A 16835-nucleotide genomic window follows, 5' to 3' on the forward strand; every position below is an offset into this window, starting at 1 on the left:
TTATCCATCAATCAACTGTGCTGGTTGCGTAGGACGAAAGTTCCCCTGCTGTCGTCTGGTTTCTTTCATAATCCTTGAAGCTCCCATGTTTTTGTAACTGTACACGGATGTGATAATCAAACTAGATTCACATGGAAATTTTCGCCCAACACCCACATGGTTCACCAATTAGGTTGAACTCCTAACCATGGGGACCTTACTCACATTAGAGTCCTAGAACAATTATTTTGATCCTCATGCTACGCCATTTAATCAAAGCAAAATCTTACACTAAGTGACTTGTATAGCAGGCACAAAATTTTAAGAGTTATACGTTTTGTTCTTTTGGTTGCGCCTTAATTTATCAATTTGGAGGACAAATAAAAGGATTAATCTTTCCTACACCGACAGCGTATATACTGTCAGCGTTGGATGAATGACAACCATGCAAAATTTGAATTTGAAATTTAATTTTTGCACATGTGCCATGGATCCAACAGTGATAGTGCATGCACTATCAGTGTATATAAGATTTATTCTAAATAAGAACCAAATTATCCAAAATGTAGCAATTGTTTCCAAAGAAAAATGAAAGTTGTCTAGATTGCATCTTTTTCGAAGAGTTTTTAGAAGGGAAAAAAAAATTACTACCACGGCGATTGAGAAATGTACAGAAACAAATATCACGAACAAAAAAAAAAATTTTAAAGAAAAGCAATCCAAACAAGATTTTTAGTTTCCACTCTTGTGAAATTAAGGTTTTTATTTTTTTTCCCACCTTAATCATGATTTGATTTTGATCAAATCACATTCACAATCCAAATCCTAGTGTATGACTGATTGAGAAATGAGGTTCCACGATTGTTGCCGTGAGGGTGTCGCACACAGGAACAGCAATATTGGAAGATATCTAGAACCAGGCTTCTAGAGCATAAAGAGGGTAACGACGAGACAGGGGAGACGGCAAGGGGCGTGGCTTGACTTGACTCGACTCCTGCCTGTTATGAAATATGAAGGTGGAAAAGATAAGGTTGGGCTATGGTAGGGCCGGGTTGGAGCCCGTGGGACTCACAAACAGATCATAGATTCATCAGACGAAGCCGTGGGCCGCCACGTGGGTGGATGAATACTAGATAAACTTTGCAGCAGCGAGGGTGAACTGATGACTGGGAATGAATCATTTTTGTCCCCCTTTTTTAATAACATCACAACCATGGCCGCAAAACTGGACCAACGTAACGCCAACCCAAAAAGAAAGAAAGAGAGGATAAAATAATTGTCTCCAAAGAAGATGATATGATACGTACTATTATTGAGGGCAAAATGTCCCTTTGGCTGGCTCTCAAACTATTAAATATAAAATTTAAACTTTTCAACGTGCAACTGTTAAGTGAATAGTTTTAGTCCCCCTTTAACTGATTAAAACGTACACTTGTAATCCTTTCATCGATGCTATTTCTGTTGGATGTAACGACTCAAATTGACACAAGAGATATAAATATACGTTTTAATTAGTTGAAGGGTTAAAACTGCCTATTTAATAGTAGTTGTAAGATTAAAAGTTCAATTTCATAGCAGTGCGTATAGTTGTAATTCTTTTATGAATGCAAGCAAGTCGTTGAGTGCAACAGAACAATGGAGGTGGTTCTTGACGCTTTTGATGCTGTTTCTGTTAGACATAATGACTCAAACTGACGGAAGAGTTATAAATACACGTTTTAAATCAATTGAAGGATTGAAACTGTCTAATTAATAGTAGTTGTGAGGATAAAAGTTTAATTTCATAATAGTCGTACACTTATAATCCTTTCAACGACTGTGTGAGTCATTGAGTACTGCAACAAAATGGTGGAGGTGGTTCTTGCCGCTTTTGCTGCTGTTTCTGTTGGACATAACAGCTTAAATTGACAGAAGAGTTATAAGTATGCGTTTTGATTAATCGAAGGATTAAAACTGTCTAATTAATAGTAGTTGTAGGGTTAAAAGTTCAATTTCATAATAGTCGTATACTTATAATCCTTTCAACGACTGTGTGAGTCATTGAGTGCAACAGAATAGTGGAGGTGGTTCTTGCCACTTTTGTTACTGTTTCTGTTGGACATAACAGCTTAAATTGACAGAAGAGTTACAAGTATGCGTTTTGATTAATCGAAGGATTAAAACTGTCTAATTAATAGTAGTTGTAGGGTTAAAAGTTCAATTTCATAATAGTTTAAGGGTCACGTAGACGTACTACCCTGTTTATTTATTATTATAATAATGTTCAATATTGGCATGAAGCCAACTTGGCCATTGGGCATCGCTGTTGGCTTGTTTTTCAATTTCTGCCTTTTCGGTAGTGGGAAGTTCTTCAAGCCTGTAGCTGAAGGGGACAACAACCGCCCAAATTGCTCCGCCAGCTTTGAACGGCACTGCATTGATTTAAACCCTTCAATTCTGGATATGGTTTTTGCTTACCACTCCATGCATCCGCTAAATTTGGCACATTGTTTACGGGAGCCAATGAGCTTTCACTTCACCCTATCTTAATATTAAATAAATTGGACAACATTGAGATTTTTTTTAAAAAAATTTAAAATATTTAGTAAGAACCGATTTTAAAAAAAAACTGGTTTTCCATGGATTTTGACCAATTGAGCTCATTATTGTTTGAGTTTGACCGGTTCAATTGATACAAAACTGGAAAAACTACTTTGTTTTTTGTTGTCATGTTCAGTAAGAAACTTAATCTTTGTTTTGTGATGAAACAGAAGTCAGTATTATTAATAAACTAGTTGAAAATCGTCCAGCATGATTTTCTTGATAGAGAAATGTGCAAAAACGGTAGAAAATACATAAAACATGACACACATATATCTAATATAGAAACTCTTTAAATTTAACAGAACTACAAAATTAAAAAGATTATACTGTGAATCATAAACCATTAAATCTGACAAATTGAACGAGATGCAGCATAAATATATGTGCATGTATATTTCCTTAGACTTGCTATCCAATTGGTAGAAGTTCAAAACTGATATTAGTTGAGAGATGTGATGAGAAGGGCTAATAAATTCCGAATTAAATTTATAACTATGAAAAAACTCTTAGATTTGAGGAAAAAAAATAAAACCTCCTACTAATAAAATAGTATAATTAAAACTAAACGAAAATCCTACTAGAATAGCTTATGAAAGAAGATATTAATCTCTCACTTGTAACCACCTACAGACGAGTGCGTAGGTGGGCGGCAGGATTTCAAAGTGATGTAACAATACATAGTAATTCAATTCTTACAGCTGTGAACTTAATTATACGAATGATACCATAGACAACAGCACATATTATTAAGGATTGGTGCGACAAAAAGTTAAATCAAAGTGATGTAACAATACATAATAGTCATTCAATTCTTATAGCTGTGAACTTAATTATACGAATGATACCATCGACAACAGCACATATTATTAAGGATTGGTGGGATGAAAAGTTAAGGGTTTAAATCTTACTTTCTATCACTTGATACTACATGTGAGTTGCCACTTTAAGTGACTTAAATCCATACGGATGCATAATGCACTCGTCTAATTCGATGATGGTTCAGTACCCATCGATTCTTCAATAAACCTAGTTGAACCCTCCTCCTCCCTATTAAAATAGGTTAGCGTAGATGTGGGATACACAAGTAACGATTGAAAAAAAAAAAAAAAAAAAAAAGAAGAAAGACAAGAGCACATGTTATTGCTCCAGATTAAGAACTCCATGCATCCAAGAGTAGCTGTCTATTTTCTATCTCTTTTTTTTTTTTTTGTGTTTACCTTATTGGGGTATTCTTGGATGTTGACCATTTTGGATGCGTAATACAAATAAAAGAATTGCTTGTAGCAGCCGTTCAAATTATTCTTTTCAGAAAGTGTCACAGTAGCGTTCCCTGAAATTCATGGTCAAGTGTTTTAATTAGATTCAGAAATATGTGACTGATATGGTTAGAATGTAGCACTGGTTCTTGAGATGTTCTAGTATAAGAGTCATTCTTATACCATTTACAGTAGCATATTGATATTATTCCTTGTAGCACTTGTCAGCTTCAAATAGATTCATCTAGAAATTTTCCGCTTCAGAAAATTGACCATACACTAACAATAGTATGTAATCAGCACAGATGTTTCAGTGCTCTACAAACTTCTAAAAACACTCTCAACCAATTCGAAAGAAAATTGCATTTTCATTTGGACCTTAAGCTAGTCCTTTTCACTTTTCAGCCATTGGCATGGAAAAACAACAGTATGTTTCAATCGTAAGTCTAGTTTATCCAATATTTTGTCCTGTCAGGCATATGCTTTTAGATGAACTCCATTATTAGTCAAATTGCAGACCATATCCTAAAAGCCAGGGAGATTGTTTTCACCCTCCCTTACATTACATTCTTGAAAAAATGATTTTGATCTTAATGTCTGTGGACCTTTTTTTTAATACCACTAAACCTTATGATGATACCCCTTTGGCTTTCAATACATTGATCTGAAGGTCTTGTTGACAATAGCGTCCTAAAACAGTTGAAATCCATATTGCTGGTGTCATATATTCACCATCTGATGGAGTATAATGCATCAACAACTGTAGAAGCATACCACTTCCATTAGTCAAGAGATTCTTAAGGTGAGTAAGTGATTTGTACCCCGATTTTAGAAAAACAAAATGACAAGGACTAGACCTATACCAGTGATAGGAACATTTATTTAAACTTCAAGACCTCCAAGAATCAAACTCCCTACAAAATTTAGATGCACAAATGCCCATCTTTGAATAGAGCTTACGATATAACACATGCAACAAAACAAGAGAACAATCAAGAATACTAGCATAATTTTGGGGGAAATCAGATTTTATTAGGGTTTGGAACGAATCAGTATATCTTTATAGAATGAATATAAGGTATATATATATATACAACCAAACAGCCAAACGGACTGGACCCAAAAATAGATTCAAAACCAAGACCCAAAATAAAAACAGACACGGTAACTAATATATACTGTAAGCTCAGCGAAACGAAACATAGTCGAATCGCCATAGATCGAAAACCTAATTCAACGCATCCCAACAGCTTATATGACAGGCATTCAATAAACAGTCGTGCCAGAGACATCAAGTGTTACTTTTGTCAAAAAAGTGAATTAATTAGATCAGGAAAATGTATGTCTAGATGAGGGTGGACCAATAACCCTAAACTTGTACGTACATTTAAATAAAAATTGAGTATAAATCAGGCGATACTAACGAGCGTCCAATAAATCCAATTTAAAATAATTAAGTTCCAGATAAAAAAAAAATAGCTTTGAGATGCCTGTAGCCAATAAGTATATCAAATTATTAAATGTGAGAATATTGATCTTTCCAAAACTTGCAGTTAAGCTATCCCGCATCATAGAAAATACTGTCTAAAAGCTTCTAGAGAGTTTCTTATAGTTCACAGACGAAATTACCTTTAAACTTTAACATATCCCCTCATCATGATATTCTTGCCAAAACGAATCTAGCCTGGCCTCTCAAGCCTTGGCACCTTTAATAGCCAAAAATTAAAGCCAAAAAAAAAAGTAAGAAAGTTTGTCGACCATTTACAACTAGATTAGCTAGTAAGGAATCTTTAATATTAAAATATTTGTGATAGCTAACATCAACTTTGATTAAGGTCCCGCCAGTTGGATATCGGAATATCCTCATGCACCCATGTAACCACGAACTCTTCATTAATTTACAAAGGTTAAGAGGAATTATTATTAAAGTTTTTCAAACTCAAGGGCCTTTCGTTTTGTCCGCCTGTGATCTGTACACCTTTAAAATACTATGCTAATCGTTACGTTTTATAGACCTGAAAACTTTAAGGAAATTCACTTTCGGGCACAAAAAGTGAAAGCATCTCGTGCCTCCAAAGTTATTGGAGGATATGATAAATGGCTAAAATTTGCCAACAAATCCAAAATTCGAACCTGCACATTCAAGAAAACATCATAAAATTGTGATGCAACTAATGTATTTGCAGTTTGTAGTAAATTTCATCGTGTTCAAAAGGTGTTACACCATTAAAGAATATCTGTACTAGCAACTGCATATACATCCCTTTCCAATGTGATATTATTGTTGTTGTGCTTTCACAGTTCAATTTGTCCCTTTCCTACTTGCTCATGGAAGAAGAAGAGGGATGAATACTTTTAAGCTTATGAAATCTTTTTTTTAGTGTTGGAGATCCTTGATTTAGTAGTCTATATTATGCATCCATCGACACTAGGAGGGTTTATACTGTATACTATATATATATATATATATATATTCAGGGTCCCACATGTCCCTCCAAAAACCAGAAACAAAGTGCAGCAGAGTGGGTATTCCTTATGAGTCCCCCTCAGTTACTTTCGGACCGATTTACTGATGCTTGCTGCGTATCTCTCATTGTTTGAGTGTGTGTGTAATATTCCGTTTAGGAAAAAAAGGGTGGGAGAGTTGACTTCTATGGCTTAATCGTCAGTGGTTTTGTAGTTTTCCGCCGCCCGGAGATTTGTCCCGACTTGCTGAACCGCCTATTTGCTGTACCAATGAGTAAAACGATACCTGTACAACATGTGACACACACTTTAACAGCAAAGTTTTGTTTCTGGACGTCGCCGGAACTGGTAGCAGTTTGGCGTTCTAGTTCCGCTGGCAGCAACGCTGGCAGCAATGGTTTAGTACTGGTAACTGCTGCAACTACGCCGCTTCCCGACAAAACACACCACCGTTTTGTGTCTTTCTCATTATGAACTTCTCGTCTTACGTCTAAATCTTTGGCTCCAAATTAATTTAAGGCAAAGGATGATCGGCCGCCGCCCTTTACTTTAAGCCCGTCAAGATTCTTCTCCCTAGTTAATCGTGCTTAGCTGCACCGATACACGCACACACATTGATGGAGCCAAGATTTTTTTTGTCTGGAGGGTCAAAATTTTTCGTAACAAAATTATCTTAATATATTATGTTCAAAATAATTTTTATTTATTTAAATATATGACATATAAAAATATCAAATATTAACTTTAATTATAAAAGTATGTCTATTTTATAAATATGCAGTATAGTCTTAACATAAATTAAAACAAGAAATAACATTTGATTAAATATCTTATAATATCATAAACCACCCAAGTTGTATGTTATGAGTAAATGCTCCGATATGTCACCTATGCAATATATATAAAACTATGCAATATAAATATAACTATTTTCAATTGAAAAAAAGATAAAAGTTATGTTAAAATACCTTAAAATTTCAATCTTTTTTCTTAAAAGTAAATTGAACTTTATGTTCTTTCTTAGAACTAAATTCATCCATGATTGAATTAGTGTTAAATTTTTTAACAATTTCCTTTTTTTATGTACACAGTTAAGTAATTGAACTAAATTGTATATTTGTATATGAGCCAATAAAATAATTATTTTTGTTTTAGCCCATTGATAATTATGAATTGGGTCTTTTATTATAATATATCAAATTGGGTCCATTTACTATGGATCATCAAATTATATGTTTAATTTTTTGAAAGTTAATAATTAGCACAATAAAAAAAATAAATAAATATTTTTGAAGAAAAAAATTAATTCATAGGTAGCTATTTCATATATGTGTGTGTCTGTTTGTATATATATAAACTCTCATAATATAAACTAAAATTGTAAAACTTAGAGGGGGGCCAACTTTGTTTTGCACGTATATTTACACATTATGAATTAAAATTTTCAAAACTTATGGGGGACCATGACCCCCTCAACTTCCCTTGGCTCCGTCATTGAATATATATATATATATATATATATATATATATAATCTTTGGTCTAATACAATTTTAATCAGTGTTATACTCCTACTACAACTCACAATATGGATTTCACAATGGTTAGGATGCCAAGAATAGTTTCTTGGCAGTGGGGCTTTTAAAATAGTCAGGTTACTTTTCATTTAACACAATGGAGCTAGGTAGGCAATAAGGTAATGATGTATAAAATTAATACCCACACTTATTGAAAGTTTTGTCCTATAATCAATCTTATCTGTCTAAATAAAAACAAACATATTTGGACCATGAATTGCACCATGCAGCAATTGCCCCAATAAATGAATATCATTACAAGTAGCATATTTGAAGGATGATATCCGCATATTATTCTACTAGTCCATGAGATTGTTGATGGAACTTTATACTTGGACAAAAGCACCTCTTAAAAAACTACCCTTTATGCAAACCATTTTTCCCTCGAAAAAAAAAAAGGAAAAGGCAACTACCCTTTATGCAAACCTTAATATGTGATATGTACTCACAAATATTAAACGAATTGTCATATTATAGAAGGACAAGTACTCTATCTAGAAAGACCCACCCTCTTGGAATTAATTACAAAGACAAAACATATATATATATATATATATATATACAGATACTACTTGCATTCTGTAAAATATTCGCTCTAAAATAAACGCTTTCACATTTACAAATTAAAAAGAAAAGACAAAACACATTTATTTCTATTTATACTACAAATCCTTGAAATTAAGAGGGAAACAAATACTACAAAAGAATGGCATCAAAGTTGATGACTGGAATTGTAATTGGTCCGGGTGTAATTGCCTTAATTTGCGTTCCATGGAACATAATCTCCATTAGGGCAAAAAAACAATACATGAGGACACTAAAAACAATAGAATAGAACACGTTTTCGTTGTTGATGGGTGATTAACTTAAACATATAATTTAGCTCTCCATCTTCCTATAGTTTTTTAGGGATCGATCATGATCACCAGCATGATTATGTTTTATAATAAGTTGGAAGATAATACAAAATATCCCTCTCTATTAGCACAAAATGTCCCTCTCTATGCGGACTAAATATAATGACCGAATTCACTGTGAAAATAATTCCTATACCACAAATAACACTAAACCCGTATTTAATTAACACACTTAATTAACCACATCAAATGTTAACTAGCTTGGTTTAATATTGTCAACACTCTCTTATATGACAAATAGCTCATGACTTGAAATTAGGTATGTAATCGAGCCGAGTCGAGCTCGAGTATTGCTATACTCGAGCTCGACTCGACCTATAAATAACTTGGATCGAACTCGGCTCGAGCTCGATTGAGTCGAAAAATCTCAAACTCGAGCTTGACTCGAGGAAATCTTTAAAAGCTCAAGACTCAACTCGATAAGGAAATCTTTAGTCAAGCCTTATCGAGTCGAGTAATCAAGCTTTTTGACTCGACACATTACTTGTAAATTTAGTATAAATTATACCCATAACAGTCATTTTATAATTATAATACATATATATTGTTTAAATTATACTGCTCAACGAGCTACTCGTCGAGTCACGAGCTGCAAAATTCTAACTCGAACTCGACTCGAATAGTTCGAGACTCGGCTCGAACTCGGTCTATTCGAGACTCGGCTCGAACTCGGTTTGACCGAGTTCAAGCCAAGCCATTGACCAAACTACTCGCGAACTACTCACGAGTAGTTCGGCTCACGTACATCCCTACTTGAAATTAATGTACACGATTGTGTTATGTATATATGCCGCCCAACAATGAAGATGGTATGACAATAAATAGAGTTATCATTATTTTTTTTAAGCCACACAACTCTATCCATTGTCCCTATCAATAATAGCTAATATAATACCAATTTGTACTTTGCCAAATGGTTGTTTATGCAGGTCTCATAGTCTGATAATGACCTGATTAAGAGTTATATATGGAACTTCTGCGATTTTATTGATTCTTTTTTCTTGTTTGCAGGTCTCGGCTTGTTGGCATTGGCGGTTGCTATACTCAACTATGAGTGCTTTTGTGTGTGATGCAGAAGAAGCAAGAAATCTTTTGCAAGTTAGTATTTGTCTATGAGTAGCATATGCTGGACATGCTACGTACAAATGCTGATTTCCTTATAATTTGCCCGAGTTAATGGAAATTTTTCAAGGCAAGAAGAAACTAACGACTGTGCTACTAGGGGAAGGTTATAGTCAGATATTGGGAAAGTCTTATTGAAGAGATATGGAGTGCTCATTGAACACTCATTAAAATATATTTCAGGTATTATATTTTTGAAATGTAAAATTAATTAAGAAAAGTAAATAAATACAAGAACAGACATTGTATAAGATTAAACAAAAAATATATATAAATATAATGGATGGTAATAATTGTTAATATGTATATATGCACGGCAGGTTAGGTGAATTTCATGCATGTTAACGAATGTTCAGTGAACACCAATTAGAAAAACCCTATATGTGTCACCCTGTTTTCTCTATAGCTGGTCACCCTGTTCATCGTTGTTGTCTCCCAAGTCCTTGATCCTAACTCCATCAATTTTTCTAAACATTTGCTACCGGCATTCTTATCATCCCGAACATCAAATTCACAAAATGGGATTTAGGGGAAAAGGGAGGTTAATTAAGAACCGAGAGGAGTTTGAGGACTCATTACAGCTACAAATCTGGGCCACCGCCACATTAAAACCATTTTGATTTATCTCATATACTGATAGTGTATACATTAGCGGATTAAAATGCATGTCACATATACAAAATTTGATGTTTAAATTCAAATTCATTTAATGTGACATTCATTCAATCTCGTCAGTGTATACACTGACAATGAAGAAAAGATTAATCCATATATATAGAGGATAATCAATTTCCAGTTTTTCTTTTCTGGTTTGATTATTGCTAGCTTAATTCGGAATATATGCTGAAAACTTTTTACGCTACATATGGAAAATGTTACAGGAACACAAACTGTCATGGGATTTTCAAAATTTTCCGCAAAAGATATACGTCTCAACCTATTCCTTCCCTTATAAAATGCTCCGATGATATTCAATTTATTTTCCATTCCATCACACCGACCATAACTTTGATTACGAAATGATTTTGATCTAATAGAAAACCCTCTACTCTTTCTCATTCCTGTTTTAGGTTTTCTAGGTAATTTATGAAAGAGAAGCATCTAGTATGGCACCTGTATTATTGTTATAATCTGTCAATTCGATTGACATTTTGAAACTAGTGTGTATGTTTTTTTTTTTGAATTCAAAGTCAAAAAATTTAGTTTTGCCCACTGATTGATTATCCCATAACTGATTATTCTACAATTGATTGTGAAATTAATCACACTATAATGGGAACCAGACTGGGCCTAATTATCAAGGGTTAATTTCATTTTGCACCCTTCAACTTTACTCAAATTTTCACTTTGGTCCTTCAACTTTAAAATGAGAAGATTCTTTGGTTCTTGAACTATAAAATTTGCCTCACTTAAATAACATCATTAAGGAAGTGAGACAGATTTTTGCCTAAGTGGGTATACTTTAGGGACTAAATGGAAACACATTTTACAAGTTAGGAACTAAAATGGACAATTTTTATACTATAGGGACTAAAGTATGACAAATTTGCAACTTGGAGACTAAAGTGTCCCACTTTTAAGTTTAAGAACCAAAGTGAGAATTCGAATCCAGTTAAAGGGTACAAAGTGAAATTAACCAAGTATCAATGGAGATACATATTCAAGGCTCCTCACCTATTCCATTTCCAGCTGCACCACTAGTTAAGAACACAAATAATTGGTGGATCCACCATCACGTATATCTGACAAATTTTATCACAAAGGCATGGCTGAGAAGGAGCAGTACATGATCGAGAATCCAATCCAGTAACTTCAATCTTCTTAGGTTTCAAACGTATTTCTCTAGAAATGTGAGGCATTTATTAGCATTAAAAGGAGAACAAGGTTTACATTTTGGAAATAATGCGTTTGAAAACGTAATTGCTTTTTTTCTTTTTTTTTGAATAATCAACCATATAAGTTATTTCCACTAACCAATTACCCTGTAAGTGCCCCCGTGGATAGCTCGGTTGGAACTGGTTGTACTTAATTACAGTAAGGTCCCAGGTTCGACTCTCATGTGCTACCGTTGTTGGATATCTTTGGGCGAAACTCTACCCAACCTGGAGGGATTAGCCTCCAGACTCGAAAAAAAAAAATATACCCTATAAGTGATTGTTAAAAATAATCAGAACCACAAAAACATAATAGGAAGCAAGCGGGGCCTAATCATCCATTGCATACAAGGCTCTTCTTCAACCATTCCAGCTGCACTATTACATGATCATTCATGTAGTAAATAAACGAGGAAGAACTCATGTTCTATTGCAGCCACAAGCCCTAGGGGAATTTGCCAAACGATTGTACATGTTCCGCAGCTTCAGACAATTGAAATTGCTCAATTTTTGGAGAGCAGGGTTCGAGGCTAAATTCGTCCTGCTCACATAACACATCACTCCCTAAAGAATGAGACCAACAAGACAATAAAATTTTTCTTTCAAGTAATTGTAGGAAAGAAGCACCAATTCGTTCAAAATCATGGTAATTAGACATGGTGTCTTGGATGTTGAATTCGTCGAGGATAAACGAAGAGAATCACGTATATATATATTTGACAAAATTTGTCACAAAGGCATGGCTGAAAATTAAAGAAATCGAGGGAGCAATGAGAATCCAAAATATTTCTCTAGAATTGAGAAGCGTTAATTAGCATTATGAGAAGGATAAGGTTTTACATTCCTCTCTGATACTTCCAAATCAACAAATAAGCACCAAGAAATATATATACATATATATATATATTGCTAGAATCAAGAAGTTTCTCATTTGTGGCAGATTCTGGCAGTAGGCATTGTGACACAAATAGGTGCATATTTCTTCTTGGCTTCAAGACTTCCACGCTTTGGCTCTATCCCATCGGCCATGGCAGCTTTAGCAAGGGTGCATGCAGCAGCAGCCGCAACAGCAAACACCAAATCCCTCCTTCCGTTGCTGCCTTCTTCCTTGTTGTTCACCACCATCTTCTCACCCTCAGACACCTTTGAAGCCTTGACCACTAGGGCTCCCCGGCGACCGGCCGCAGCGGTGGGAAGTGGCTTGGTGATGGCTGAGCCACCGAGGAATGAGGCTGTCATGGTCATGGAAGCCATTTTCTCACCTCTTGATCTCAAGAACTCGATCAGCACACAGACTTTCAACTGGGGTGGAGTGGTGATTGGCGTACAAAACTTAAAATTATGTGTGACATAAACGGAAGGGGTTCATTTCATACAAAATCAAAATGTCATCCGTTTCCTTATCCCAAATTAGAGTTGTGACCAGTGGTTTTGTGCCATGTGCACGTCCCTAATCTTGGCTAGCATATTGGTGGTCTTGAAGTTTCCTAGTGGGCCACAAACTTAGGAGGGTGATTCTGTGCACAATCTAGCTCCTGGAATTTGTGTTTTTCTTTTCTTTTTCCTGTCTTATTTTTTAGTGCTAAATTAATGATTTTAAATAATGCTAAATATTTAAGGTTATTTAAAGCACATCTTATATACACATAGATACTGATACAATAAATGCAAAGTACTAAAAGAACGACGTAGAATAACATAAGGATTAATCTTCTATACACTGACATAAGTATACACTTTCATTATTAGATGTATGATACATAATCCGAATTTGAATTTGAAACTCAAATATTGTATTTACGTCGTATATCTAACCATGATAGTGTATATACCGTTAGTGTGTATAAGATTTACTCATAACATAACTGTACTAACACGTTTTGATACTCATTTAAAATTAACTGTGTCTGTCTCACAGTCATAACATATTTCCATCTACAATTTAAATCAAACAAATTTTCGACATTAATTGCACTCTACCATCATAACCATGATTGTAGAGCAATTTCTATGTTCTTTCTTTAAGAAAAATTTTGAAAGAAATTCCTTCTTATGATGCCCGAGGTTACGACATGATTTTCCTAACAACAGTATTGAAAGTCGTCCGTCCTTATGGCTGTTACGTTGTTGTGTTTTACTTGATTTACATTAACGTCCATATTTGATGCTTAATTTTCACAAAAGATAAAAGCATGGACGTTGATAATCTAGTGGGGAAATAGAAATAAATCCCAGAAACTGGACCATTTTTTGCTAGTCTTAGAACAGCTAATTAATTCAAATAGCCAATTCCTACATACCTTCTTTAGTGTCATCTTGGCAAAACCCACTTTCTGTTGGTTGGATACAGTTATGCATTTATCACAAGACTTGAGAAGAAGACGTCAAGTAGGCAATTTAAAAAATGCGCAACGGATCTTTTGTCCTATACCCTGTGCCACTCTTTGTCCCACTTTGTATTATATTGCTATTTCTCCTATATAAATATCATGTTTTAGTTCTTTTTTGTTTCCTTAACATTCAATAACTATTAGTTGAATAAAAAATAAATACAACAGGTTCAAAAAAGTAATATATAATAGAAAATTCATAAAAAATCTCATTTTTTATGCATTTTGATTTTTTGAGTTTGTTAAATTTTGTGTATTACTTAGTTAATATTAGTTGAATAAAAAATAAATACAACAGGTTCAAAAAAGTAATATATAATAGAAAATTCATAAAAAATCTCATTTTTTATGCATTTTGATTTTTTGAGTTTGTTAAATTTTGTGTATTACTTAGTTAATAGCAGCTATTGAATGTTAAGGAAACAAAAAAGAATTAAAACATGATATTTATGTAGGAAAATAGCAATATAATAAAAAATGGGACAGAGAGTGGCACATAATATGGGACAGAAGATCTGTTGCGATTTAAATGTGTCTAAGTTCATTGTAGGATTTATTTATATAGTTACGTAACACATATATGGTCTCAGGACATCCATTAAATCATGTTTGCCATTAGGAAAACACGAGAGTTTGTGACATTTACTTTAAGCTGAGAGAGATGCTTGCCCCTTCAAGAAAGAACCTGTTAGGAGAATAAAGAAAACAAGTATTGATAGCACAAGACAAATACTTCCGAAATACATATTGGCCAAATGTAGGAAGTCTGACGAGCTTCTGGAGAATTAATGCACATAATTTAAATAGTACAATGTACTCTTCTAATAAGTTGGCCTATTCACTATTGTTATAATTTCCCTAATTTCATCAATCTGGCTTGTTTGTTTCCTTTTCATTTACCTTCCCCCTTCCCCTAATTCCTCTCTAGTCCCACATCTTGCAGGTAAGTTCGAATCCTGATCTGTCAGACGAACCCTAATTTACCAGGCAAAGTATGAAACTCCTGACCAACAGCCCCGAGGACGGTTGGTTAAAGTTTCATTAATGTGCTAGTAAATCATAAGGTCCCAAATTGGAACTTTTTAACTTTTAGTTTGTGAGTTTATTTGGCTTTACCTCACATGTAATCCAGTAGGTTGCACATAATGGCCCCCAATTTGTTCCCACACCAAGCCATTTCTGGGGAAGAAACAAGGGGAAATGCAAAGTTATAAATGTTTTATTTCTTCACTAGATGCTAATATTTTGTTTGATAGTGCCCATATAATATTCCACAGGTTGTAGTATACATCCAGTAGTAAATAGTGACTGCTTTTGTTTGGGTCCCTGCAGGAGCACCTGTCTTTATTTTGTTAAGCCGACCCATATCATATGGGTTCTAGTTTAATTCATTCACGCAAAAGATTATCAAATTGGATCAATTCTTTTTTTCCCAAGATTTGGTGTACTCAGATGATGTAATCAAATCTATTTAACGTATGCTTTGTTATGTGCCTTTTGTCAGCAGTACTGCCAAAGTGTTAGTTCATCATTTTAAACAAAACGTAGGATACCTAACGGTAGATTGAGTGCACTTTTCATAAATGCTTCTAGAAACAATTTGAGACAAAAAAGAGAGTGATGAGAGGAGGGGTTTTGCAAGAAAGAGACTTGTACGTACTTCAAATAAGATGAGATAAAACGTTGGACATATATCTTTGCCTCGACATAACATAATATAATATAGTATGTCTTACTAGTAAGCTTTCTTTTCAATCTAGATGCTTGTTAGATCCACTTCAGTGGCTATTATTGTATTTACTCCATCAACTTCATCCTTCGTCTTTCAAATTAAATAGAGATTAAACAAATAGTAAATTTTTTATATAGTATTAGTGTGCATTTTACAAGTGTCCATTTCTTTAAGATTTTAAAAGGGATGATTTCAGAAACCTCCATTGAGATTTTAACAGTTGTAGAGAACTCCCTTCAAGCTTCAAAAATTACACTTATTACCTCCTTCGCTTTTAAGGTTTATGTAACAATATAGACCCAATAACCTATAATTTTTCACAAATATCCTATAATACACTTCTTTTAGAGAGAAGAAGACAAAACAAAATAAGATTTTAATTTTTAGCTTTTAGTGCTTGGCATACTCACTAAAACAAATAGAATCCAGTGACTCCAACTCGTCATAAAATTCATTACTTGCTAATTCTTGCCTAATGGACACATTACCACCACTACCAATACTAAACCAAAAAATGCCACCATGTCCCTAAGAACATAATTCATCATTGCTTTAGCACTCTTAGAAATAGAGACAAAATTCTACGTTAATAATAAAACCACAATCAATAGGTAAATAAAAGAGAGAACCAATGAGTTTTTTTTAATTGCTAGACTTTTTTGCTTAACAAACATAATAGTCACTTCTTTATCTTCCAACTCTCAATTTCATTTTTTTCTCTATATCACTGCCACCTTTTTCATCTTCCCTTAGTTTGACAATAAAATCTACAATCTGTATCTTGTTAATTTGGTAACTTCAATTGGCTAACCTTTGTAACAAGTAAAACTATTGAAAAAAAAAGATCTAAAAGTTTTATAGTAAGAAAGAGACATGAAGACAAAAAAATATAGATAAATTTTGGAGACGGTAAAAAATTAATAGTGATGTAATTGGTAACA

At 34.0% G+C, this 16835-nt stretch overlaps 1 protein-coding gene across 1 annotated transcript; it reads right to left on the reverse strand.

Annotated features, from left to right (window-relative positions):
• Positions 1-12540: 12540 nt before the first annotated feature.
• Positions 12541-13115, reverse strand: LOC113773374 (photosystem II 5 kDa protein, chloroplastic). Its single transcript, XM_027318005.1, has one exon. It carries the CDS (start codon positions 13024-13026, stop codon positions 12700-12702), a length of 327 nt encoding a protein of 108 aa, XP_027173806.1. The 5' UTR covers positions 13027-13115; the 3' UTR covers positions 12541-12699.
• Positions 13116-16835: the final 3720 nt, after the last annotated feature.

This window comes from Coffea eugenioides, chromosome 6, assembly GCF_003713205.1.
Source record: "Coffea eugenioides isolate CCC68of chromosome 6, Ceug_1.0, whole genome shotgun sequence".
NCBI lineage: Eukaryota > Viridiplantae > Streptophyta > Magnoliopsida > Gentianales > Rubiaceae > Coffea > Coffea eugenioides.

Excerpts from the sequence above, each read along its gene's own strand:
- LOC113773374 (XM_027318005.1), bottom strand. The coding sequence starts at position 13,026 with ATGGCTTCCATGACCATGACAGCCTCATTCCTCGGTGGCTCAGCCATC.